Below are 26,161 nucleotides of genomic sequence, written 5' to 3' on the forward strand. Positions count from 1 at the left end.
ATGTAGATTGTGAAAATCCATTATTTTTGTGAAACTGCTGTTTCATTCCTTCAACCAAATCTTTAAATACAGCCAATTTAGTTTCCAGACTTACTGATTTCCGTTTAGCAAAAGCCGTCGCCATGTCTACTTACTCCCACCTCGTCACCTGTACACTGGAAAATAACTAGAAAGACTGGTTATACATATATCCCTTCGTAGAAATTCCCACTCTCAGATCAAGAACCTTTCATCTGCTACCCTTCGCAAGACGAAGCTGCTGATTTATGAAAAACCTTGAAGTTAAAAATACATATCGGTATAACAGGGTGTTTCTAAATTCGCTATAGTGAGGGGTATTTAACGTTATTGATATAGGAAATTTGCCGGGGCGATAGAAAAATATTGTTTAATGAGGGTTTATTGTTATATAGTTCTTGGATGTTTGAGTGTGTTGGATTAAAGAATGTTGATCTCCATCGTGCCATAATTACTACAAAATTGAACATAACATATCAAGGGCATATCAACGAAACTGTAAGTTTACAGTAGAGCCATATAAATATAGAATGAACTTTTATTTGATTGTTCCGCATGTCCATTATGATTCTCAAATTATAGTTTTCCTTTTTCAAACATAAATAGGTTCAATTAAAATATTTCAGTAATGCAAAATTTCTTGATATGCCCATCTGGCATGATGCCCTCCATATGTTTGAGAAAAAAAAACCTTTTTGGAACTACAAAATTTGACTCGGCAGCATTAAGTTTAACCTTATATCCATATATGCGGATGGTATTGTTAAATATTCACCCCACAAAACTTGTTATAAAGGCGCACAATTATAAATAACAAAATAATACTTTTATGCACTATGGCAGCTACCTAGCCTATGTTACTTGTTCACGTGTGAATTATTATGTTTTTATCATCATGCTTCTATTTCACTAACTTACTGGCTTGGTGCTAAATGTAGTATCCAGGTGAATGGAGAGATCACACTTTCTACATTCAAACAAACATTGTCCCATGTGCTGGGAGCGAGCTTCTAAGAATTAAATGACACATCATCATTCGATCGTCACTTGCTGTTGCTTTGAAGTCCACTAGGAGGCAAAAGTACAAGATGCACGACATTGTCACCATCAGTAGATGTAAATGCGAATCAGAGATCATTGATCCAATCATCCACTTTGAAACCAGCAATGGGCAACCTCAAGAAGTTGATATATGAGCCTACCATATCCTATTTTTTTAGCATTACAACATTAAAAAATTTCTCGTATTTGGTTCTGGAGGAACTATTTCAAAATTGTTTGTAAAGTGGAAAAATAAATACAAAATATGAAAAGAATTGCAGGATCAAATAGCTGTGACAATTGTTAAATACTCTGTGGCAGTTTTCAGAAACCATTTGTATGGAATTACAATGAATTATATATCAATGTACGAGGGAGGATCGAAAAGTAACGCACAACAGTTTTGTTGTGCAATTCTATTTTCGGTTAGGACGTTCAAAATTGGCAGATTGTTTGAATCTTGCTCTACAGACAACAGTCACTCGATCAGATGTCACAATGTGTGGTACCTACAGAGTGAAGATGGCGTGTGTGCTAGCACCGTCTGCTTGTAAAGAACAGTGAGGTGTAGTCTTTTTTTTTGTGGGCAAAACGAAAAAGTCCAAGTGAAATCCACAGGAAAATGTTGGAGGTGTATGGTGCTAATTGTTTTGACAGTAACATTATCTCCAAGTGGTACAAGTTCTTTGAAGAGAGCCGGCTGACCAGTGACCATTGCGACACCATCCAGTGTAAGAGGCAATCACCCACAGTACAGTCCAGAATTTGCAGTGTCTTTCACCTCTTCAGACCAATGAAGGAATTTCTAGGAGGTCAATGCTTCGGTTCGGATGCTCAGAAAACGGAGCTTTATGAACGAGGTGTACTGAATCTAACGTTACAATGGGCGAAATGTGTCGAGAGACTTGGTTTCTGTATTGAAATATAGGTAAAACCTGTAACTTTCTTGTGCATTATTTCGTTTTACTTAAATCGTTGCTACAAAAATTTGTTGTGTGTTACTTTTCGATCCACTTATGTATATTATTACTGTTCTTTGTTGATTTTATTTTTTATAATTTTGTTCCGAAATCACTAATTTAAAAGGTACGGCATAATTTTATCATATATGTTACATATTATAGGAAATATATGTTATTACGGAATATTTCTTCTGAATCCTTGTATTCTTATTTATGTATTACGCAATCCTAACATTAAAACATGCTTGTTATGACGCTATAAATCGTGTATAATTGGCACTGGTGCCAGAAGAGGTTACCTAGCAACTAGTAATCCATGATGTCATCACCGCCTTCACAACACAATTCTGTAAGATAAAGCTTCAAAACAACAACAACATAAAATTGTCTTAGAGTTACATAATTACTATTGTATAATCTGTGTGTATTTTTGCTATTCTGTGTAAAATCTGCAAACTCTAACATGAATCAGATTGTCAAATAAATAAATGACATAGAAGTGAGGCCAGTTAACATCACTTGTTCTTGTGTGCAGATGCTACGAGAGGGCAAGAGCAGAGGATGTGGGGAGTGGTCCAACGGAGCACAAATGAACAGCAAACCTGCAGACAGGCCTCACAATTCCGACAGTGAGCCAGAACCAGAGGGATACGTTCCTGCTCCCACTTTCAGCCAGAGCTTCAGTGATGCTATTGCTGTCGCGCTGGAGAAAGTAGTTGCAAACAGAGAGTCTGCTAAAGGTTTGTGTTCTGTGTACAGCTAGAGATCCTACACCTCTTTATTATGGATAATCTGGCTGCTGTTGATGCAAAATATTTATATATCGTATTTCATTTCAGATGGGGACAGCTGTAATTCAGGCAAGAAGAAAAAGAAACAAAAGCAAAAGGTATTATTTGCAACTAGCATGGCTTGTTCAGGTAAATAATGCATAATTTTGTTTTCCTCTCTTCATTGTTGCATTTTAAAATGCTCAAATTTGTTGCACCCATCCATTTTGTGTAATCTTAATCCTTGATTGAAAAGAATATGGCCAAGTGTTAATCTTCTCACCAGAATGGGAAGTACAGATGTCTCCGTGTGCTCTCTTCCGCATCACCTTTTTTTTTTTTTTTTTTGACGTCAGTATTTCAGCTTCTCTTATACTGTATGTTCCAGCCTATTCTTATTAATATTTAAAACAAATTCGTGTGGTGTCTACCGCAGTTAATATCTACTCAGCAATGTGAGTTATAAAAAAAAGCTTTGCTCTACAGTAAACTCTCTTGTTTCACCACACACACACGTCAAATTCTCCCCCAGTAAGAAGAGAGAAACAATCAGAATGCAAAAAACAGTAATAATAAATAAATAAATAAAAAAACAACAAAAAGGTACCTATATATATAATGAATACTTAGATTGTGTTGATTGATATTGGTTTGTTTCATTTTACATGTAGCCACTGTTCAGTGTAACACGAGTGATGCCTGGGCTTAGAATCAAAGTAACTTGCGTATATATGTGAGACTAGTTATCAGAAACCAGTTTCTCTTTCGAGGTCGTCATGTTTGGCGGATTTTACTTCTACCTGCAGAGTGTAGATGCTTACTGTGTTACATAAACTGGTTCTTGATAACTTGTTTACGAAGCTGTCATGTAATTTGGGAACTTGCTTGTAAAATATAGTTCAAACAACTTTTTTCTTTCTCAAGTGATTCTGTTTCGTGTTTGTTACAAGATCATAACAGTTTCTGGAAAGCCTCGGATCCAGATTAGGTTGTATGACTGAGTTCATGAAGGGAATGTAAATTTAATTCAATAAATAATGAATACAGACTTGTTAATGTCTCATTATTTTTCTGTTCCTCTTGCAAGGCATTGTGAAGGACTATATTTGGTGTGTGTATTTTAATGTCACTTATTCTAGAGTGAATATACAGGGTGCGATAAAACTATAGTAGGACCTCGTAAATCCGTACTAGTTGGGGTGATAAGTTGTCTTATATGACAAGTGTGATCTATCTCCTCTTTTCACTTTATCTTCTTTCTTGGATTTCTATTTACTCCTCTTCATTTTCTTGAATCCCCTCTCCTCTTGGCCTTGGGGTGACGTCATCACTGATTTCTTCCAAGTGTCGAAACCACTATGCTTACGGAGTGTTAGTTGGGAGGCCGGAGGGAAAAAGACCTTTGGGGAGGCCGAGTTGTAGATGGGAGGATAATATTAAAATGGATTTGAGGGAGGTGGGATATGATGATAGAGACTGGATTAATCTTGCTCAGGATAGGGACCAAAGGTGGGCTTATGCGAGGGTGGCAATGAACCTCCGGGTTCCTTAAAAGCCAATTTGTAAGTAAGTAAGTAAATCGAAACCACTAACTCCCATTCTTTTCCTGCTGTCACTCCCTCTGTTTACACTCTTCATCGGCATGCACGTAGGGGTTATTGACCTCACACTCGTGGCATTACCGGAATTCACTGTAGCTTGCTGTTTTTCCACCTCAGAACTCTATTGCATTCCTGACCTCCCATCTCCATCTGTTTCAACTATTCCTACCATTGAATGTTTCTTCACTACGTCTCTTACCTTGTCCTTCAGGTGTCTTCTTTTTTCTTCAGTTACATTTTCTCCTATTTCTGTCCGGTTTATGCTTTCCAGGCAAAATTCTACATCGAAAAACTCTCCATTAATTTTCAGTTTATAAACTTTATATAGGCTCACAAAGTGTCCATTTTTCCTCACTGCCAATAAAAAGGGTACCAAACCTTTCTTTCACTTCTCACTTCATATTCAAAGTCCTTTTCTATACTAATGTTTGAATATTTCTCCTGTAACTTCATCCCTCTTAGCCCCAAATATTTTTCTAAGCACCTTATTCTCAAACATCCTTAACCTATGTTCCTCTCTCAAAGTGAGAGTCCAAGTTGTACAACCATAAAGAACACCCGGTAATATAACTGTTTTATAAATTCTAATAATTCTGACATAATTAGGAACATTAAATCCAGACGTTTGAGATGGGTAGCACATATGGGCAAATCCAGAAATGCATATAGAGTGTTGGGAAGCTGGAGGAAAAAAGACCTTTGGGGAGACCGAGACGTAGATGGGAAGATAATATTAAAATGGATTTGAGGGAGGTGGGATATGATGATAGAGACTGGATTAATCTTGCTCAGGATAGGGACCAATGGCGAGCTTATGTGAGGGCAGCGGTGAACCTCTGGGTTCCTTAAAAGCCAATAAGTAAGTAATGTTTGAATATTTCAGTAATTTTCTTTTTCCCTAATGACGGAATAGTAAAAAGAGTGTTTGAAATTAAATGGAGCCACACTGGGCTGTCGAGCCAGTGATGATCATCATGATTATTATGATGGTGGAAATAGGTTTAAAAATGTCATTTGTATAAACTTTATAAAACATTTATTTTATTTGCTAAAACATATATACAGAGTGTTTCACATTTCAATTGAAGAAATTTAAGGGCTTGTAGAGGGATCCTAGGTAAGTATTTTGAGATAGGGAACTAGGGATCTACAGGTTCAAACTTGCACGTAATGGCGTGAAATATATTTTGGGTCAGTATACCACCAATTGAACCTGCACATCGCAAGGCAATACATTTGAAAATGTGTCTGATATAATATTGCTATGTCTGTGGCTCAAACAGCAATCTTTGTAGATGGTTTCTTTCAGAGGATGAGATTGAAAGTTCAACTTCAGTAAGTACTTTTTTTTTTTTTTTAAACTTAAGATATGTAACTCTAAACTAGCGTTGTAACATTAAAAGCAGGCTCTAGTTATTTTGTAATGCACGTAATAATGGCAATAATTATTTAGAAGGAATGTAGTTTGAGAAATGCATATCCATTACTCTGGACATACTCACAGTGTGTTTAAATTAACTTGTAAGTGTACATAAATTGTGCTAACAGCATTGTTTAACATAAAATATCTTAACAAAATGAGAAAAGAAAGCAATTTTCCTTTTCGTCTTCCTTAGAGGAGGAAGTAGGCAATATTCAGAAATTAATGTACAGTATAATACATGCTATATTGTAATAAAAGAAAATAAATTACTTTTATCCATGACCATAACAAAAAACATGCCTTTACTAAATACTTTTGCGTTTGTAAAGTAGGCTTTTATTCAACATTACTTTATTCCACTAGTGAGATAAAGACTTTACCTTACATTAGAGTGTAGGCTTTCATGGCCGGTGTCAATAGGAGAAAAGTTTTCCGGGCTATGAGGCCATGGTCCGTTGGTTGTGTGACCGCGTAGCACAATTAAACAGCACAACCCTGGACGTGGATCGTGTAGGCAACAGCAAATCCGCCAGCGAAGCACATTTGAGCGCGGACCAAGGCGACAACAGCAAGCTGCTCCCCCCTCTCCCACACTATATATACAACGATGCAGCCAGTGCAGACTGTAATCGGCACGAGCAGTAGAACCAGCTGCATCAGAAATGTACACCACTGAAGATGTTCACCACAGCAGTGAACGAAACGTTTGGTCACACAACCAACGGACCACGGCCTCATAGCCCGGAAAACTTTTCTCCTACTTTACCTTACAGTTCACTAGTATTTTCCTAGTACCCAGGCACACACGTATACTTTTCCATTCAACTATTGCCACGGCCAATTTGATACTCCGTTCGCTTCTCTGTATACGGCCTTGACAATAGTAATCTTATTCTGAAATTGGTTAATTTCTCAATTCCACTACGAGGCGCTGTCTGCCAAGGTTTGGTGTACACAGAAGAAATACTCAGTATGAACTAAAATAAATGATTAAAGATTAATAATAACACTTATAAATAATAAATAAGAAAATAATAAGTATTATTATGTTTAGTTCTGTTAACTATGGTAAAAGCGTGAGTTTAAAAGCAGGGAAGATAACACATAGTAACCTGTTTAGTTTAAGTAACATGACAGAGGCGTAATTTTGTAGTTCATTCGCTGGGTAGCATCCCTAGGCTAAACTGCGATGTTTCTAAGTAATCACTTGGGTAATTATTTACCATAACTTGTACTGAGTTTTATAATTTCACTCACTGCACTGATACATTCCACTTGATATTGCAGATTCGAGAATCATAGTTTCAAAATTTTGCGACTCAGTGGATTATAAGCCGCATTCTTTGAAGGAACAAGCTTTTCAGTTAAAGCTGCTGCAATGTTATCTAGAAGTGGTCTAACATATTTCACAGTAATGATATTAGCAAGTCGTTTTTGGCAATCTTCATCACAAATTGGCATTGCAAGAGAGGGCGTCTACACAGTAACGACTCAATTTCGAACCACAAATTTTCTAGTATATTCTTGTTTGATATTCACTTTCGATGGTTAAGCAGCTGATCTAGAATAAATTTTGCGTGAATACTGCCTTCATCGGCCTCTTTCTTTACATTTTCCAGCTCTTTATGTAATGGATCTCTTTCAATTAGTTGGAGTTTTTCAGTTGTTTTGTTATCTCATCTTGTTTCTCTTGTAACACCTGATTAAGTCGTGTAATTTTCACATGCAATCTGTTAATATTTGTTTTTAGCTCGTCAAAGTTGACAGGGTTTGCATTGCTTTATGGTCATTTTCAACTAGCAAGAAGGAAAATGTCATTAACTGATGCTGAGCCACTCAGAACATCTTGTTCAAATAGTGAAAAACCAATATTACTAAAAGATTTGCGTTTCTTGGGTGGAGGGAGATCAGTTTTAGTAACTGTTCGTCATGGTCTTTTGATATCTATCACTTTATATCTAGGATAATGAGGGAATATTGTTAGCACAGCATTTTGTTTCAGTCGATTAAATTTCCCATTATTAGAATAATCTTCTTCCTGAAATGTAAACTACAAACGACTGAAGATGGGGAGTTGCTTTTGGAACAAAGTCTTGGCGTGAAATCACTTTAAGCCATTTTTCACATCTTTCCCTTACTTACTTACTTACGGGAGGTTCATTGCCGCCCTCACATAAGCCCGCCATCAGTCCCTACCATCATATCCCACCTCCCTCAAATCTATTTTAGTATTATCCTCCCATCTACGTCTCGGCCTCCCCAAAGATTGTATTCCCTCCGGCCTCCCAACTAACACTATATGCATTTCTGGATTCGCCCATACGTGCTACATGCCCTGCTCATCTCAAACGTCTGGATTTAATGTTCCTAATTATGTCAGGTGAAGACTACAATGCGTGCAGTTCTGTGTTATGTAACTTTCTCCATTCTCCTGTAACTTCATCCCTCTTAGCCCCAAATATTTTCCTAAGAACCTTATTCTCATCCACCCTTAATCTCTGTTCCTCTCTGAAAGTGAGAGTCAGTTTCACAACCATACAGAACAACCGGTAATGTAACTGTTTTATAGATTCTAACTTTCAAATTTTTTGACAGCAGACTAGATGACAAAAGCTTCTCAGTCGAATAATAAGAGGCATTTCCCACATTTATTCTGTGTTTAATTTCCTCCCGAGTGTCATTTATATTTGTTACTGTTGCTCCAAGTTTCCACCTCTTCAAAGGATAAATCTCCGATTTTTATATTTCCATTTCGTACAATATTCTGGTCACGAGACATAATCATCTTTCCCTGTCATTCGGAAATGATATTGTTCCTCCACTCTTTTTTCTGTTCGAAGTATACAATGGTACACAACAATACGTCATTTTGAATCATATCACAATAAACTTACATACCAGTAGAAAGAAGCACAATATTACTAAGTATAATCGTACAAGAAACCATACACACATTCCTCAGCGAGCCTTGGCAGTCAGTGCCATCTGGCGGGAATTTCATATATTCTCGATTACAGCTTTAACACAGGGATCAAGATGAATTGTCAAGGCCGGTAGAGGAGAAGCGAAGCGAGCATCAAGTCAGCCGTGCTATTACTCAAGAAGTTAATATATCAATTACTAGATGTCACTACCTCTACTTCTTTATTACCATTTCTTAAATCGGTTATTTGTAAGAAGTCGTCGCTGAACGATTCACATCGTTTATAGTTCACTTCTAGGGTATTGTTACACAAGATGGATGCACTGAACGATTCACATCATTTATAGTTCACTTCTGTGAACGATTCCATTGTCTATTGTTACACAACACACTAAACCTGGAGTAATTTAAGCTTATTAATCAAATAAATAATTCTACTTACTGTTTTTTATATGCTCACCTGTATGTAATTTCTATTTTATACATATTTCATTGTTATTTTCCATCCGAAAATCATTAAGAACGATGAATATTACTTAATATCTCCTATCTTTCTTCAAATAGGTTTATATGCCATGTTAATTTTCATTTGTTTTCATAAGTTATCAATGATGCACATTGGGAGCAACTTATAAGAAATTATTTTCCTACACAATCCACGCTATAGTCACGTTGTTTTGGAATTATTAATCGAAGATGGTTTGCTTGTTGTTTATTACATGCACATTTGTATGTAATATCTATTCCATACGGTTTTTTTCTATCCCCCGATCATTAAGAATGGTGAATATTGTTCATGCTTGTTTCCTGTATTTCTTAAAATAATGTTATGTGGCATGTTAGTTTTTATTTGTCGTTATTTACGTAAAAATGATGCGCCAAAAAATAATAATAATTTCGTACTCACTCCACATCCTATGTATTCACATTTGTTTTTCAGTGATTTATTAAAGAATGTACCGGTATTTAAAAGACTAATAATTTAGAAACATGTTACATAAATCATCCTTGTGCCAAAAGAGAATGCTCCCTGGACCAAACTGTCGTATTTTGCAGTGGTCGTCAGTACTCGCTGAAATGGGTAATAATAATAATATAATAAAATAATGTTGTACGTAGCATTTAGAAACATGTTACATAAATCATCCTTGTGCCATAAGAGAATGCTCCCTGGACCAAATTATCGTATTTTGCAGTGGTCGTCAATACTCGCTGAAATGGGTAATAATATAATATAATTGTTTTGCACGTAGCAAGCGGGGTATTGGGGCTGCAAGCCCTGATGATGATCCTAAGTGTAGCACATGATGTAAAAAGCGGGGTATCGGGGCTACAAGCCTCGATGATGATCCGACGTGTAGCACATGATGTAAAAAGCAGGGTATCGGGGCTCCAAGCCCCGATGATGATCCGATGTGTAGCACATGATGTAAAAAGCGGGGTATCGGGGCTGCAAGCCCCGATGATGATCCGACGTGTAACACATGACGTAGAAAGCGGGATATCGGGGCTGCAAGCCCCGATGATGATCCGACATGTAGCAAATGATGAAAAACGTGGGGTATCCGGGCTGCAAGCCCCGATGATGATCTGACGTGTAGCACATGATGAAAAAAGCGGGATATCGGGGCTGCAAGCCCCGATGATGATCCGACATGTAGCACATGATGAAAAAAGCGGGGTATCGGGGCTGCAAGCCCCGATGATGATCTGACTTGTAGCACATGATGAAAAAAGCGGGGTGTCGGGGCTGCAAGCCCCGATGATGATCCAACATGTAGCACATGATGAAAAAAGCGGGGTATCGGGGCTGCAAGCCCCGATGATGATCTGACTTGTAGCACATGATGAAAAAAAGCGGGGTGTCGGGCACTTAAAAGTGCCTTTTCGAAAGCATGGTGATGCGCATTTGACAAACGCAGTGTACGTACTTTCTAATAATCCCTTTTTATTTTTCGTTATTTACGTAAAAATGATGCGCCAAAAAATAATAATAATTTCGTACTCACTCCACTTCCTATATTTACATTTGTTTTTCAGTGATTTATTAAAGAATGTACTGGTATTTAAAAGACTAATAATTTAGAAACATGTTACATAAATCATCCTTGTGCCAAAAGACAATGCTTCCTGGACCAAATTATCGTATTTTGCAGTGGTTGTCAGTGCTCGCTGAAATGGGTAATAATATAATATAATTATGTTGTACGTAGCAAGATCGATTATTCAATTGATAGGATATTTTATGAGGTTGTCACGACTGAGATATCTATTGTCAATTGCTTTTATTTGTCAGAAGGCCTTGACTGACGGGTATATAAGGACCGGCGCTCTTAGGGGTGGAGGTCGGGGTTTGGGATGGCTCACAAGTAACAAGGGAGAGAGACACCTAGTATTTTAAAGATTTATATCGTTCACTAGATGAGTTGATTCAACTAACCTGGAAATAATGTGAATCGTTCAGCGACGACTTCTTGTAAATAACCCTTAAATCTCCATACATTCAATCTCCTTCTCCTTTCTCTATCTACTATTACGTCGTAATTTGTGCAATGCATCCATATCTAATATGATTTTTTTTAAATCTTGTAGTAATTTACCTTTTGGGATGTGAGGAGACTTGAACCTGCGAAGTTGGGTTTATATGATTTAATAACTTTAATAACAACACGTGTTAGTCAACTGAGCTAAACAGACATGATGATTAATTACGTTTTAATATTCCTCTTAAGTTTACAGAAGTAAAATGTGAAATTATTTTAATCACATCAGTCCCGTGAATGCTTCTAAATAATCCCTGAAACTTCAAAAAGATGGAAATGCACGTTTAAAATGAAAAAATATTAAAATTATATAATTAATTATAATTTGTTATTTATCCAACGCCTTAGATACCGTTCTTCACTATTCATGGCCTCCTACATCATGACCTACCTAGTACGCGTATCAATTGTAAAATCCATGCCATGATATCTTATTATATGAGGACATATTTTCAATATATTTTCTTTTATAAAACAAAATTTTTTGTTATGGTCATTACGTATGGTACTTGTGAGCATGATATTCATTGTGCTCATCAGCTTAAATCTTTCCATTCGCGCAATAAAGATACACTTACCTCACAAGTTCCATCAATAACTATCAGTTGGAAAACAAATTACAGGAATTGTTCAAAATAACGACCTCTGCCTTAAGTACAGTATTTTTTCTGCAGTAAATGAAGCATTTTTTCTGAAATTTATTAATTCATGTTGAATCTTTCGTACACTACTTTTAACACTTGAATATAAATAATTGATTAAATGGCGATATATACAGACACACTAAAACACACCCTGATCAAATTCTCAACACACAGATCAATTTCAGAACACACACACTATTTGACACCACATTTCAACGCTTTTCAACAGTCGAATGCACCCACACAACAGGCAGCGAAGTTCGAGATGACGCTGAGATCTAGTAGGCTCTGAGGATGGTGTGAAGAAGCACCGAAACAGCTGTAAGTCGCATATGCTTACACAATTAAGATCGCCATTTAATCAATTATTTATTAATTATTCTGGCTTAAGAATTAGAAACTACATACAGCGAATTTAATACAATTTCCACATTAAAATTGAACAGAGATGCATGAAAACAATAACACAGAACACAAAAAGGTCATCCACTCGTGACATTTGCAACCTTCTAAACTGAGCTCCATGTGAGTTCAATACAAGACCGACTTGACCTCAATGAACCAGTGGCTAGTGCTATACAGTATAGCATAATAAATAAATACAATACATATTTTGGCAGTTCAGAAAAGAAAGAATTCAGATATTTCATCAATAAAATAAGAGGATTGGGATTTAAAAAAAACTACCATAATGGGACACCTTTTGCCTGAGGTCAGACAGGTTGCCAGTTACACCAGATCATGTCGATCCCATTCTAAAATACAACAAGGGTGAAATAAGCAGTGCAATGGCATGCTCTCATTATTTTGTGAAGACTAAATTATGGAAATGCAGTTGATTAGATTAGTTCTTAACAGTTTAGCTTCATGCAATCCCTCATAAGGTCTGGAACCATTGCACACCATTCTACACTTCTATTTCATTTTAATACTGGACTATGAGTATCAAATGTAAACAGCTGATAACTCATATTTTTCCTCGGTAACCCAGGGTTCCTTCTATTAAAGTGCTTGTCTATGCTCTGCAACCTCTCTGTAACTAGATAAATGTCTTTGTTTGAATACTGAAACTGTGGATACTGTCATGTTGCAAGTTTGCACAATCACCAGTTGTTTTCACATTAATTTCATTTTACTCTTTTCCTAAATAATGTAATTTATTTTATAACATATAAAACATGTATTACAGAGGGCCCGAATTGCATATTAATGAGTGAAATCAGCAGAATAACAGAAAGCATTCCATGAGATGCTTTTGGCTTGGATTTGCAACTCCTACCTTGTAGCTTGCTGGATGAACAGGGCTAGCTCATTTCGTCATTCCATAAAGGTTGCTGCAGGAGGATTGTATCCTCCAAAATAGTGATTTTCAAGTTTGTGTAGTTTTTATTATGTAGGTTAGCCAATCAGAGCGTATCTTATCTCGATCAATCAGGATTATTGTTAGAAATGGTGCTTCAATTTTATTTTCGATAGTACGAGATATCTAACTTTTTTCTCTAATAATAATAATAATAATAATTAGGGGAGTTAATATTTCAGTAATTTGCTGGAAGATGTTACATAAACCTATTTCTTTTCGGTTACCATGGAGCCATTGTTATTAACTGTGTGATTTATTTTACCTTTTATAGTTTATAATAGTAGTTTTGCAGTGTTACCAGAGTGTTTGTTGTTCAGATCATTTTCGATTATTTGGTCTAGGGTGCATGAGTTCATTGTTGAGAATCAGTCGAATAATTTATAATATTCGCGAAACAAATTAAAAGAAAACTATCTTATCTTCATGGCGTTCAAGTAAATTGCCCTGAACCAAAGACTTAAGAAGCACTTTCAATTAATACCTTAAATGACTGGTTAATTCGTAGCAGAACACTTAAATGACTGAGTAGGCGGTGAGAATGGTGTGAAGAAGCACCGAAACAGCTGTAAGCCACTTGTGCTTACGTAATTTAACACGAGTAAGTTTGTCAATCAACCTATCATTTATATTAAGTGTTAAAAGTAGTATACGCAAGATTCAAGATGGACTTAAATGACATTGAAAGGACTCACAGTTCTTTATGAAATGCGTCGTACAGTATTTTATGGATAATGGATGCTATTTCCCAACTTTTTTGTCTCAATAATTATATTAAAATAAGTGGTTGTCATTCTTGATATTAAAATATTTTACATATAAAGTATGGCACTGTATTTCAGTTCATACACCATACATTTTCGGAAACCATTAAAGAAACTTAATACATTTTACATGCTTACTATAACATACTCTTTTCAGCTATTATTATTATCAGGGAAAGGATTTATATGTAAATACATATTTACTTATAAAGCTAATATAATTTATATTTTGCATTATCTTTATGTTTCACAATGTGTAGGGTTGAAAAATCCTACTTTTATTTTCCATATTTTTCCATATTTTAGAGTTTAGTACATATTTTCGTTAATTTCCATATATTTTCCATATTTCATATAAAACAGTCCATATTATATTAGGTTTAACAATAAAACAAAACAAAATTCCATTAACTTTTAAAAATACATTTCAACAATAGAGATTTAAACACATGTTCAGTAATCCCTTTAACATCAGAGTTATTTGAAAATTAGCAGTCCTATCAACAATGGGAAAGTAAGTTACAAAACTGTATTAATTTAATTTAAAATTTTTAACAGACTTCAGTTGTGCAGCTCAACAGTTAAATGCCAGTCAGAGTACACATAGGTTCAGTTTTGTAAATCATACTATAAAGACGGTAAATATGCCAAAAGTACGTCATTCAGTCAATTTAAAATCAAAACTAACAAGTTACATTTCAGAATTTAAAGAAGATGGTTTATCAACTGACAATAAAATATTATTTTGTAATTTGTGTCAGTGTGCAGTATCATCTACACAAAAGTTCCTGGTGCAACAACACATTACAACTAGTAAACATCAGGCCAACAAACAACTAAATTCCAAGCAGAGACAATTGTTTTTAACACAACCAACAACATCGAATGTAAGATCTGAGTTTAACATCGACCTGTGCCGTTCTCTCATCTCTGCTGATATTCCTCTCTACAAACTAAAGAATAAGGTCTTCAGGGAATTCCTTGAAAAATATACTCAACATACAATCCCGGATGAGTCAACACTTAGGAAGACGTATGCTCCATCCATCTACGATGAGACAATACAGAAGATAAGAGATGAAATTAAAGATAGTTCAATTTGGGTTTCCATTGATGAGACTCCCGACAAAGAAGGTAGACTTGTTGGTAATGTAGTTATCGGTTTGTTAAGTGAACAATATTCTGAACGAATTCTTTTACATTGTGATGTTCTAGAAAAGTGCAATAACAAAACTATAGTTAAACTGTTCAACGAAGCTATGGGTATCCTGTGGCCAAAGGGTATTATGTACGATAATGTGTTATTCTTTATTAGCGATGCTGCCCCTTATATGGTCAAAGCTGGACAAGCATTATCTGTTGTATATCCTAAATTGACTCATTTTACTTGTGTGGCGCATGCATTTCATCGTGTGGCAGAAGTGGTCAGAGACAATTTCCCTAAAGTAGATTTGTTGATTTCATCAGTGAAAAAAGTATTTCTCAAAGCTCCCAGTAGAGTTAACGTGTTGAAAGAAATGTACCCTGAAATTCCATTGCCACCAAAGCCAATTTTAACTAGATGGGGTACATGGCTAGAAGCAGTTGAATATTATGCCGAACATATAGACTCTATTAACAATGTTCTCCTTGCATTGGACTCTGAAGATGCAGTCTCAATTGATACTGCGAAAACAGTTACCTGTGACATAAGTGTGAAGAATGACTTAGCTCACATTCAGCATACATTTTCATGCATCATAAAAACGCTCAAAAGTCTCCAAAATAGGCACCTTTCACTATCTGAAAGTTTTGAAATTATAAATAGTACTGTGGAACAACTGAATCGTGGTAGAGGTAAAGTTGCAGATGCAGTAAGAGCTAAGGTGGACACTGTACTTTCAAAAAACCCTGGATATGAAGCACTACAAAAGGTTGTTGCTGTGATGAGTGGTGAATCAACAGTGAAGATTAACTTGGACTTATCCCCAGCAGACATTGTGAAATTGAATTATGTACCAGTTACTTCTTGTGACGTCGAACGCTCTTTTAGTCAGTATAAATCTATCCTCAGAGACAATAGAAGAAGATTCACTTTTCAGCACTTGAAAGAAATGTTTGTAACCTATTGTTATGGTAACAGACAATAAAAATTGTGTTTTGTTGAAACTACATTGGAAGATAAGGTACGTCCATTATATTTTTTGTTTAGTTTGATTAAAATGTACCAATATTTAACGTACATAGTCATTTTTTTATAATTTTAAGTCCATATTTAATTCCATATTTTGGTAAAAATCCATATTTAATTCCATATTTTGGTAAAAATAACTACATATATATTTACATATTTCATATATTTTTAGTCCATATAAATCCGTTCCCTGATTATTATTATTATTATTATTATTATTATTATTATTATTATTATAAGATATTGCAATAAGTAAGGTACTTTATTATCTTCAATTTCCCTGAATTCATAATTTAAGCATTTACAAGTAGGCTTAACTTTCCCCTCTCTTTTTAAAAAAAGAATATTGACATTGAAGTATATGATTTTAGTAACTCGTAGGAAACAGCAGTCACAATGCATGAGAAGTGTAATTGCGCGATTTTTTTCGTCTAGACCTTGCAGTAGTAAAAGAAATGTCTAATAGGCCTGATGATTGACCTGTAGTGTACAGTAATAGTACATGCTGTTGTATTTTTGTATGTAAACTTTTTTTAAAATTAGAATACATTAAATCAGGAAGTAAGTCTGCAATATATGTGATTAGAAATGGTTTACTATTGTGCGAATTGAACAACAGTAAAGAATGTGATTTGTTGTTGCATTATTTTCTATAAGATGGTGAACTAAGGAAGAAGTGGTGTTTAACCATTGTCGCCAAGCAAAGCATCACATGTTTGTAGCAGACAATTTAAAGAAGCTAATTGTAGCATTAGCACAACAAGAAAACGTTTACTTCCCAATGCGAGTTCGATTCCCGCTAGGACTGATTACCTGGTTGGATTTTTCTGAGATTTTTCGCCAACCGTAGGGCGAATGTCAGGTAATCTGTGGCGAATTCTCGTCTCATTTTGCTAAATACCATGTCGTCACCAACCCATTGATGCTAAATAACTCAGTAGTTGATGCTGCGTCGTTAGATAACCAACTAAAAGGTATATTTATTTGTCAGAAAGCAGTAGGTCTATAATATACAAAGCCTGGATATGACATCAACAGGTTAGATAATAAACGCACTCACACATACACTCACATATGCACAAAGAGCCTAAGCATAGACAAACAATAATATGCTTGCATATTTATAATCTTCGTACTCAATAGTAATGCAAATTTAATTAAAAACTTTCACGATATACAATGCTTAGTAATGGAATTAATCATCATTTTATAGAACTGTGAGGCGAACCTGGAACACAGCACTGCGTAAAAGAATTACTGCATTGCGTGTAGGCCTAATCAATTTGGGCATTCGTAACTGTACATAAGTAACGCTAAATTTTAAGACTCGCACAGTAAAATTAAATTATTTTCTTAAGGTACCGGTATAGCACTAACTGCGGCAGAAAATTCTGGCTTTCTAATAAATTAATAATACATGAAGAGTGACAGAACAGTATGCTTCTTATGTGACCTTGCTCACGATATGATGACGTAAAATACGATAATCTAAACTGGAGGAAAGCAATGCCGGGTTCATTTGGTGTTCTTCAGGTCAACGAGCGATCTTGATTACTAAAAAACCCTCATTCGAGCTTTCGGAATCAACAGAGTCAACTAGGGTCACTGATTCTACTCTTCCGTAATGGTTTGCCGCGAACGTTTTAAAAAGAAAAACAAGTAAACTTCAGCTTGCGACATTGCCGCTATCTGAGCCTGAACTCGCAAACTACAGTACCGCTGCAGTGCTCTGCTCTGTTGGTGGGTTTGTGCTTCTGTGTTGAATTATGTCAGCTTCAGCCCGACAGACTAATTTATGGCATTTGCAAGTGACATTGACTGACTCGTTACGGATGACCTTGGACATCTTTCGATAAGATACGAGCCGAATGTTCTTCATTTCCTATTCTCAGTTGAATTGTTAACATACACTCACGTACTGTAAACCGTCGGAATGGATTCGTACTTTGTGGGAGTCGATGTAGGGACTGGAAGCGTGAGAGCTGCGCTAGTTACAAGAAACGGAAAAGTGCTGCAAGTGTCGTCGAAAGACACGAAGACGTGGAGCCCCAGACCTGGCTACTTCGAGCAGTCTTCGGATGACATCTGGGAAGCTGTCTGTTGCGTGGTGAAGGTAGGTAAAAGTGAACCTCTTGCTGTGACAGTTTGAAGATTAAAATTGGCCCTTTATACATTTCTTTCATTTTCATTTTTTTTTTCATGGTGTCTTGAAAAGTGGTAGGAAATTAATAATTAAAATTGCAACTTGTACAAATTTGTAACATCATGTGTACTCTACTCATATATTTATTAATGTTGGTAGTAAAAATAATGTATATTTGAATCAAAGTTAGCCTATTTAATGAGGCATTATAGGCTGTGTGTAATGTTTCAGAATAAGCATTAGCATGTTATGGTAATTCAATTGCGCAATTTTTCTTTCCTCCTACTTTTGTCCTTTTATTTAAGTGGTTGCCCTCAGCCATCAATGGTATTATTTTATCATATCAATTTATAAGTAAAAAAAACTTATAAATAGAGATCGTCTTTATGCATGAAAAAATGTTAAGAATATCAAGTGCATTGAAGCGATATGGTGCTAATTGTTCCTTTAACATTGAGAAATCTTAATAAAATATCAAAGTATGACATCATTTAAATCATAAACTTAGTAGTCGCAGGCTGGCGCTGTTGATTTTTCTCTTCAAAAGTATTATATTAGCCACAGGAATTATAACTAGTCGTAGAAGTAGTAGCTACTTCTTTGTTTAATGATTTACTATTATTTGTATTAGTGAAGAGGCCTTTACGCTAGAGCCTCACCACTCTCTCCTACAGTTTGCCGTGACTGTACAGGGACATCATTTAATTTTTACTAATATTTTTAATATTAACCTGTCTATATCTTTGGATTAAAGGTCTAGAACCGGAAACACCGCTTGCTCCCCCTTCCAAGACTGGAGTTCTATGATATTGGCGTAAAATACAAATCACTTTACTAGGTATAGGAGGGAAGAAAAGTAGTTCATCCATTTATGTAAACTAGGAAATATCACAATTTTGAGTTTGATAATTTCCATTAGGTTTTTGTGTAATCAAAATACAGTACTGTATTAACACTTAGTGTTTTTACTCACGAATTGAGCTATCCATTCGGACTTATTAATTATGCAAATTATATTGTTCTGTTACAGCACATTAGCGTACATTATAGAGAATGAAGTTAAATTGAAAAATAATCATAATATGGATATTTAAACACATTTTTGAAAATGGTGGCTGTTCATTTCGATACAAGCTTCAGTTCTTTTGTGCTTATTATCGCACTATAGACTGTTGCATCTAATTCCAATTACCAGTTTCGTCCTTCGTACGAGTAACTCATGTTGAAATAATTCTGTACCTACTCTATAAAAGAGTATCTTACGTACTGTAAATTTAATCTTCACTTCTGCCCGATCCGAAAAGATAAAGTTACTCAGACATGCTATCTATTGTCCGTTCAAGTGATTTTGTCACAGGATCGTAGAAAGGAGGGGAGGGAAATCACATGACAGTTAATTACTTAACGAGGCCCTTTTATTTAAGTTATTTTAAACAGTTGTAGCTATAATATTACGTAGACGTCCAATTCTTAACAGAAATTAATGTTTTCAGGAAGGAGCTAAGACAGCCCAGCTACTAGACTTTACAGAGGGACGAAGAAAAGCAGGTGGGGGAAACCTGAATGCGACGTAGGTAAATGGACAGTACCTGTGCGAAAATATGATTCAATATTGATAGCTCTTTCGTCACTGGAAAAGTGAACATATTTCTGGAACGTACTATACTCACTAACTCAGTACTGCATACGCGGCCTTGGTTCTGTGTGGAGAACGGTTGGAAGTTTACTAGTAGAGGGGGTGGGAGTGAAGTACATTAAAAAACTCAGGTACAATAAAAATGTAAGTAAAAATAAAATGTCTCGTACAAAGCGAGCCAAGCTGCAGATAACGTTCTTGACGTCTCGTGGCACAGCAGTCTGGCAAGTGACCTTTCGCGTATTAGGCTACTCTGTCTAGTAAATGAATAAAGTGATGTAAGCCATAGAACATCAGTAAATCTGTTCACATGATAACAAACAAGAGAGTCACTGCTAATTCAGAGATCTCAAGACCACGTGCATGTATTTACTTCACTTTATTCTTTCCTTGGAAAGATTTCAGTGAAGTGTTCTTTAGGGAAATGGAGAGATAATCTTACTTGAATTTCGGAGCACTTGCTCAAAATGTCCTCCATTACACTCTATTAACATTTTGATTGTCACACCAATCTCGTAGCTCGGTATGAATTCCTGCAACCTAAAAGGTCGACAAGAACACAGTGTTTGTGTTTTCCTTATCGGTTGTTGCACCACACAGAGATACAAACGATACAATTCTGCTAGCACTTTACATTTAGCGGTTTGAAATCTGTTGAGAATACGTATTTTAAAACATGGTTAGTTAGGTACACCGTACAGCAAAACATTTTACTTGTTGAAAAGTAGGCCTGTACCTACGTACTGAAAAAGTTGTACCATGAGTTGCATTTTCGCAAGTTTCCAGAGACTACACAATTATTGAAACAATGTGTTATTAAATTATGTAGTAGCAGGTTCTGTTCTCGATAGGAAACATTGTACATAGCTAATACACAATACTAGAGCCACAGTCATAATGTCCAAATGAAAATGTCCGAAGCAAAAATATCCAAAGTGTAAAATGTCCAAACACAAAAATGTCCAATACAAATATGTCCAAGTGAGAATATCTAAAGTGTAAATTGTCCAAACACAAAAATTTCCAAACACAGAAATGTCCAATACAAATGTAGCGTAACTTATATTTTCAACAATAATGTGAGCTTTATTTGTAACTTGAATCACACAATGGGTCAAAAGTTTTCGATCAGCTATGAAAACAACTGTACAGTAGAACCTCTATTATCCGTGGTAATGAGCGGTTAATCAAAAAAATCAGATAATCCATATCATAAAAGATTTTCATAAATTAAGTGAATAATACTTTGGCCTATAATTTCGTAATTTTCTTCGCAGTCTTGAGTTTAACGTGCTATATAGTAAGATCAGGAGTTCACTAGAAGCTCGGTTGTCAACTATGAGTTCTTAAGGGCCAAGGATTGATAGATGATGATGATGATTGCGTAAAGATAGGAATACTTGAAGTCTCATGTTGTAGATTTACATGCTTTATGCACTTTATTCTAGTTTTCTTTTGTTAAATCACGTACAGTTGTAACGCTACTCTCCTACTCTAAAGCAGCATTATCCACAGTTTCTTCTTTTTCAAGTCTATCAATTATTTGTAATTCTTTTTCAGTAATTAACACAGTACGTTTTCTTTTGACAACTGTGGAAGACATTTTGCATAGAAGTTACATAGTACGGTCACTCAAATAGTAAGGATAAGGACTGAATTGTACACGGGTTTGTGGAAATTCTTGGGGTAATTTCACTGAAAGAGATAGTGATCATTTTACGAGTAAGTATTTCTGTGCCGATAGCTAATTGTACTTTGTAGTAAGAGTAAAGGCTTGTAAAAATAACGTTCTGTAGAAAACTATATAGAAACGTAACATATAATATTTCATATTTTTCCTGCAGCAAAAAGAAAATAGGAGCTAGGAAAAAAGTCTGATAATCCGACAATCGGTTAATAGGATGAAGGATAATCGGGGTTCTACTGTATACTCTATTTCAATGTACAAACACATCAGAAAAACTAAATAGACCAACAAAATAAATATTTTCTCTCTCTAGCATTGTGATATGATAGAATATTCAAAACGAAATCCCAGTTTTAACCACAGACCCATAGTATGTGATAGGTGATCGAAAACTTTTGACCAGTAGTGTACACACGTACGCGCGCACACACACACACACACACACACCCACACAGACACACACACACAGACACACACACACACAGACACACACACACGCACACAGAGTGAGGGAAGTGAGACGGTATGCACCAGTGTAGAATACCGCCACTGGTTTCTATGGCCAGAACACATACCGTTAGTGAAAAATGACACATCGTCACTGAAAGAAAGTGATGCGTAAAAATTTGTTTATACACTCTTTCGCAGCAAAGAGTAGGCTGCTATCTGTTTGCTTCGTAGATTTAATCCACAGCCTTCTGAAACTGTATTCAACGTGTATTTAGACACATTTATTTCCTAAGTCAACCCCCGGAAATCTTAACAATGGCTGTGATCTGTATCTTGTGGTGGCCATTGTTGCCAATTTAGTGACTATGTCATCAGCTCTTATTCTTTTAAAATATTTTTGTCAGTGACAAATATCGTTACTTATCTGTTATTTAAATACGGTTACATACAGTAGGTAGGCCTAATATTTTTAACTATTCGCACTTTGAAGCTTTAACATTATTTTAAATGATAAGTCTCAATGGACCTTGCAAAATAATCTAGTAAATAACTGAAGTAACATGAAATTATTTTATTAAGAAATTTAGTGTGTTGCGTAAGCTTCAAAGACTCGCGTTACTGACTAAATAAAACAATTCAGTGTATATATATCATGTACTCTATGTGTGCCTCTTAAACCGAGGTATGCCAAGGGAAAATCTTGGGATAGCATACCGCCTCTGCTTTTTTCCCCACTTCCCTCACTGTACACTGCCATGATAAATTTTGCTTTTCCATAATAATTTTTCCTTTGGCTGTAATGTCGTAATAGTTGGGGAAATCCGTAATAATTACGGAATATCTGTAGTAGTTGACACTCTGTGTGTCCATTTAGGACATTCAGTAGTTGCGTATCGTGCCTTCGATAAGAATACAAAGGATGCATAGAGAGTGATCCTCTGATTGAGGTTCTGGCAGTACATCTCACTAGACGATATGTGTCAGAGGAAGAACAGTTGTTTGTATGCGTCTGAAGTCTGACTAGTGTAATGTGTTACTGGAAAGGAACTGGCCAACTTACCCCATTATGTTCTGGCCTAGTTGCCTCATAAGTGGTGCCTTGTTGGTATCACTTGTGAGGTTCAGACCTTTCTTCGGACAGTTGACTGAACAGCAACACAGAGATGGTGTCCGAATCTTTGATGTGGATTATAGTTTTTAAAATTTTCGAGAATTTGATGACTCTCCTTACTATCGTGAACTGTTTTTTTCATAGGAAGTCACGAAGAACGTAGACGACAATGCTGTGAAGGGCATCGGATTTGATGCCACGTGCTCTCTTGTGGTCGTGGATGCTGAAGGTTTGCCCCTGTCTGTCAGTCCAACAGGTATGATGCCATCATATTACATAGGTAGGTTTCATAATACTATATTTTTCCAACAAAACTTAAAGCTGTGTATATAATAATCTCTATTAAATGTATTTATTTGCTGCTGCTGACATTAAATCCAGACATTTGAGGTGAGCAGGACATGTAGTACATATGGGCGAATTCAGAAATATATATAGAGTGTTAGTTAGGAGGCCAGAAGTAGATGGAAGGATAATATTGAAATGAATTTGAGGGAGGTGGGATATCATGGTAGGGACCAGTGACGTGAGGTGACCCAACAGATTACCCTAGCAGCCGCGTAGTCAAGTTTTCTTTTCCTTCTTACTATTTATATTTGAGTCAAATACTTATAATATTACCAATTATAAAAATACGTTGGTATTTGGCACCAATTTTTTTTTTACAAAATCTATAAGATTAGGCCTACTGCAACTACTGCCTAAAATTAAAAATACTATTATAAAAGATACTCTAAGTATTGGTAAGTCGTGACGAGTAAATCCATCTTGTTGGGGAAACATGTGGTAATCGTCAACCCAGAAATTCATCAAGAAATTTTGTGCGCTTTGATGATTTGGAGAAAATGCTGCAAGCCCGGAAAGAGTAGCAAAAAATATACGGCATTCAGGAATACTTGAAGCACTTTGGGACAGTGCTAAATTTAAACAGAGTGCATAGCAGTGAACAAAGAGAGCTTGTGGAAAAGAAGCCTTAATATTAGCTGGACACCCTGTAATGAAGAGGCATCACTGCACTTCCATCGTAGCTCTGTGTGACAAGTTTCTTACTGCAGTTTGAAAAGTTTTGAATATGTCTTAAAAATAGGATCAGAAAGTGCTGCCGCTGTTTTGTCCTCACATCACGAAAGCACAGAAGCCGCCCTACCACCCTTCCTTCAATCGTATATCGATAAATGAGAGAAAATTGTGATTTATTCGAGACGTCAGTTGTCTCATCAGCTAATATGGCAAAAAAATCAGATCTCTGTAATTGCTGTTTAATTTCCTTATTAAGTGCAGGGCAACAGACAGATTTAATTAAATCAATTTGAATACGATTTTATACACCTTTGAATACTGTAGATTTCTCCAAATGACTTTTTAGAAGAGGGTCGTACTGGGCGGTGCAGTCCAAAAGTTCTAAATAATTACCGCGGTTGTTGCACATTTTCGACACACCGTTTCCTCTAAATGAAAGTTCCAGTTTTGCAAGTAAAGAAACGGCGTTTATAAGCCTTTTCAGAATGTCTCTGTTGCACGTTACCTTCTCATTATGTAGAATAATACTTTATTGTGTTTGGCCACTTAGCTCAGTTCAATACGCACAGTTCCAAAAGTCACGAGTGCGTTAGAAGCACGAATATGTGCAATAATAACATTATGATGCCTAGTTAAATTATTTAGCTTGCTGTATCCTGTAGTTGTCCAAGTGAAGCTTCTGTCACAGCTATACAGCAAACAATTCCAACAAAATAGTCTGTTACACTTGTCTTAACACTTCCAGTAAGCCAATCGCTATTTCATAATTGCTATTCTGAAAATGGCAAGTAATAGGCTTATTCTTTTGTTGCTGAATTAAATTATTATTATCACTAAACATAATTAAAACTTTTTATTGCACTTACATACACGTACACAATGTAACTACAAAGTATCGGTACAAACAAACGCGAGAGAAACAGCACGTTTTACACTCATTCGACTTCGCACTTCATGCACACAGCCAGCCCAGGCAGGCAAGCTGGTAAGCTGCTTGGGGTATATGCATCTACTAGAGTCTCGTGAGGCGTCCCTCATTGGTTAGAAGTTATGATGACGTGGGTTGTCATAGCAACTTCCAGGCTAACCTGCATTCTGCACTGCTGGCACCAAGAGGGCTAGAATCCACTCCTCTTGGCTGGCACTCTGCTGCCAGCTCGAGACCGCAGTATGTGCCCCATCACGCGACTTACAATTAAAACTTATTTAGAAACGTTTCGGGGCTTTATGATTAAATAAATAGGAAGTTTAATCGTTGATTTACGTAGATGTCGTGATTCTTATAATCAATCAGTGCTGCCCAAGCCATGCTTGGGTTGCCTTTACGTCACTGGTAGGACTCCTGCTGAGGATAAGGACCGATGATGGGCTTATGGGAGAGTGGCAATGAACCTCAGAGTTCTCTAAAAGCCACTTGTAAGTAATTATTACTACTATTATTAATCATCATAGAACTATACAAACCGGCATACATACCAGTAGTTTTTTAGTGAGCTGTCTGAAAACAGGTTTGAACCTCGTGGCGTCAATAAGACATCACTCATGAGGCAACTAAGCCAGGAGATAATGGAATAGGATGGCCAGTTCCTTTCTCTCTTCATTACATACATCTCTGACTAGTAACATATTTCACTAATCAGACTTCAGATGTATACAAACAATTGTTCTTCCTCTGATCTTCAAGAGAGATGTACTGCCTGATTAGATGTATATATATATATATATATATATATATATATATATTCCGGTACATGTAGAGTACAGGGGAACAACAATCTTCTGAAGGGTGATGTCATCTTCTAGTTCAGTAATATTACTGCAAAATTTATTGCTGTTCCTAATGAAAATTAAAATTATGGTTTATTTAATGATGTTTGCAACTGAGTATGAAG

The 26,161-nt window shown here is 36.0% G+C and overlaps 2 protein-coding genes across 2 annotated transcripts in view; both read left to right on the top strand.

Moving 5' to 3' along the window:
• The window catches only part of LOC138715780 (E3 ubiquitin-protein ligase RNF10), a 33,553-nt gene extending 29,714 nt beyond the window's left edge, over window positions 1-3,839 (top strand). The window contains exons 12-13 of the mRNA XM_069848843.1: window positions 2,557-2,761; window positions 2,861-3,839. Coding sequence (XP_069704944.1) covers window positions 2,557-2,761; window positions 2,861-2,949 — 294 coding nt within the window. The 3' untranslated portion in view covers window positions 2,950-3,839. The remainder of the gene's footprint in view (window positions 1-2,556; window positions 2,762-2,860) is intronic.
• Window positions 3,840-17,914: 14,075 nt separating this feature from the next.
• The window catches only part of LOC138715783 (FGGY carbohydrate kinase domain-containing protein), a 45,310-nt gene continuing 37,063 nt past the window's right edge, over window positions 17,915-26,161 (top strand). The window contains exons 1-2 of the mRNA XM_069848847.1: window positions 17,915-18,335; window positions 23,394-23,505. Coding sequence (XP_069704948.1) covers window positions 18,156-18,335; window positions 23,394-23,505 — 292 coding nt within the window. The 5' untranslated portion in view covers window positions 17,915-18,155. The remainder of the gene's footprint in view (window positions 18,336-23,393; window positions 23,506-26,161) is intronic.

Source organism: Periplaneta americana, chromosome 15 (assembly GCF_040183065.1).
Source record: "Periplaneta americana isolate PAMFEO1 chromosome 15, P.americana_PAMFEO1_priV1, whole genome shotgun sequence".
Taxonomy (NCBI): domain Eukaryota; kingdom Metazoa; phylum Arthropoda; class Insecta; order Blattodea; family Blattidae; genus Periplaneta; species Periplaneta americana.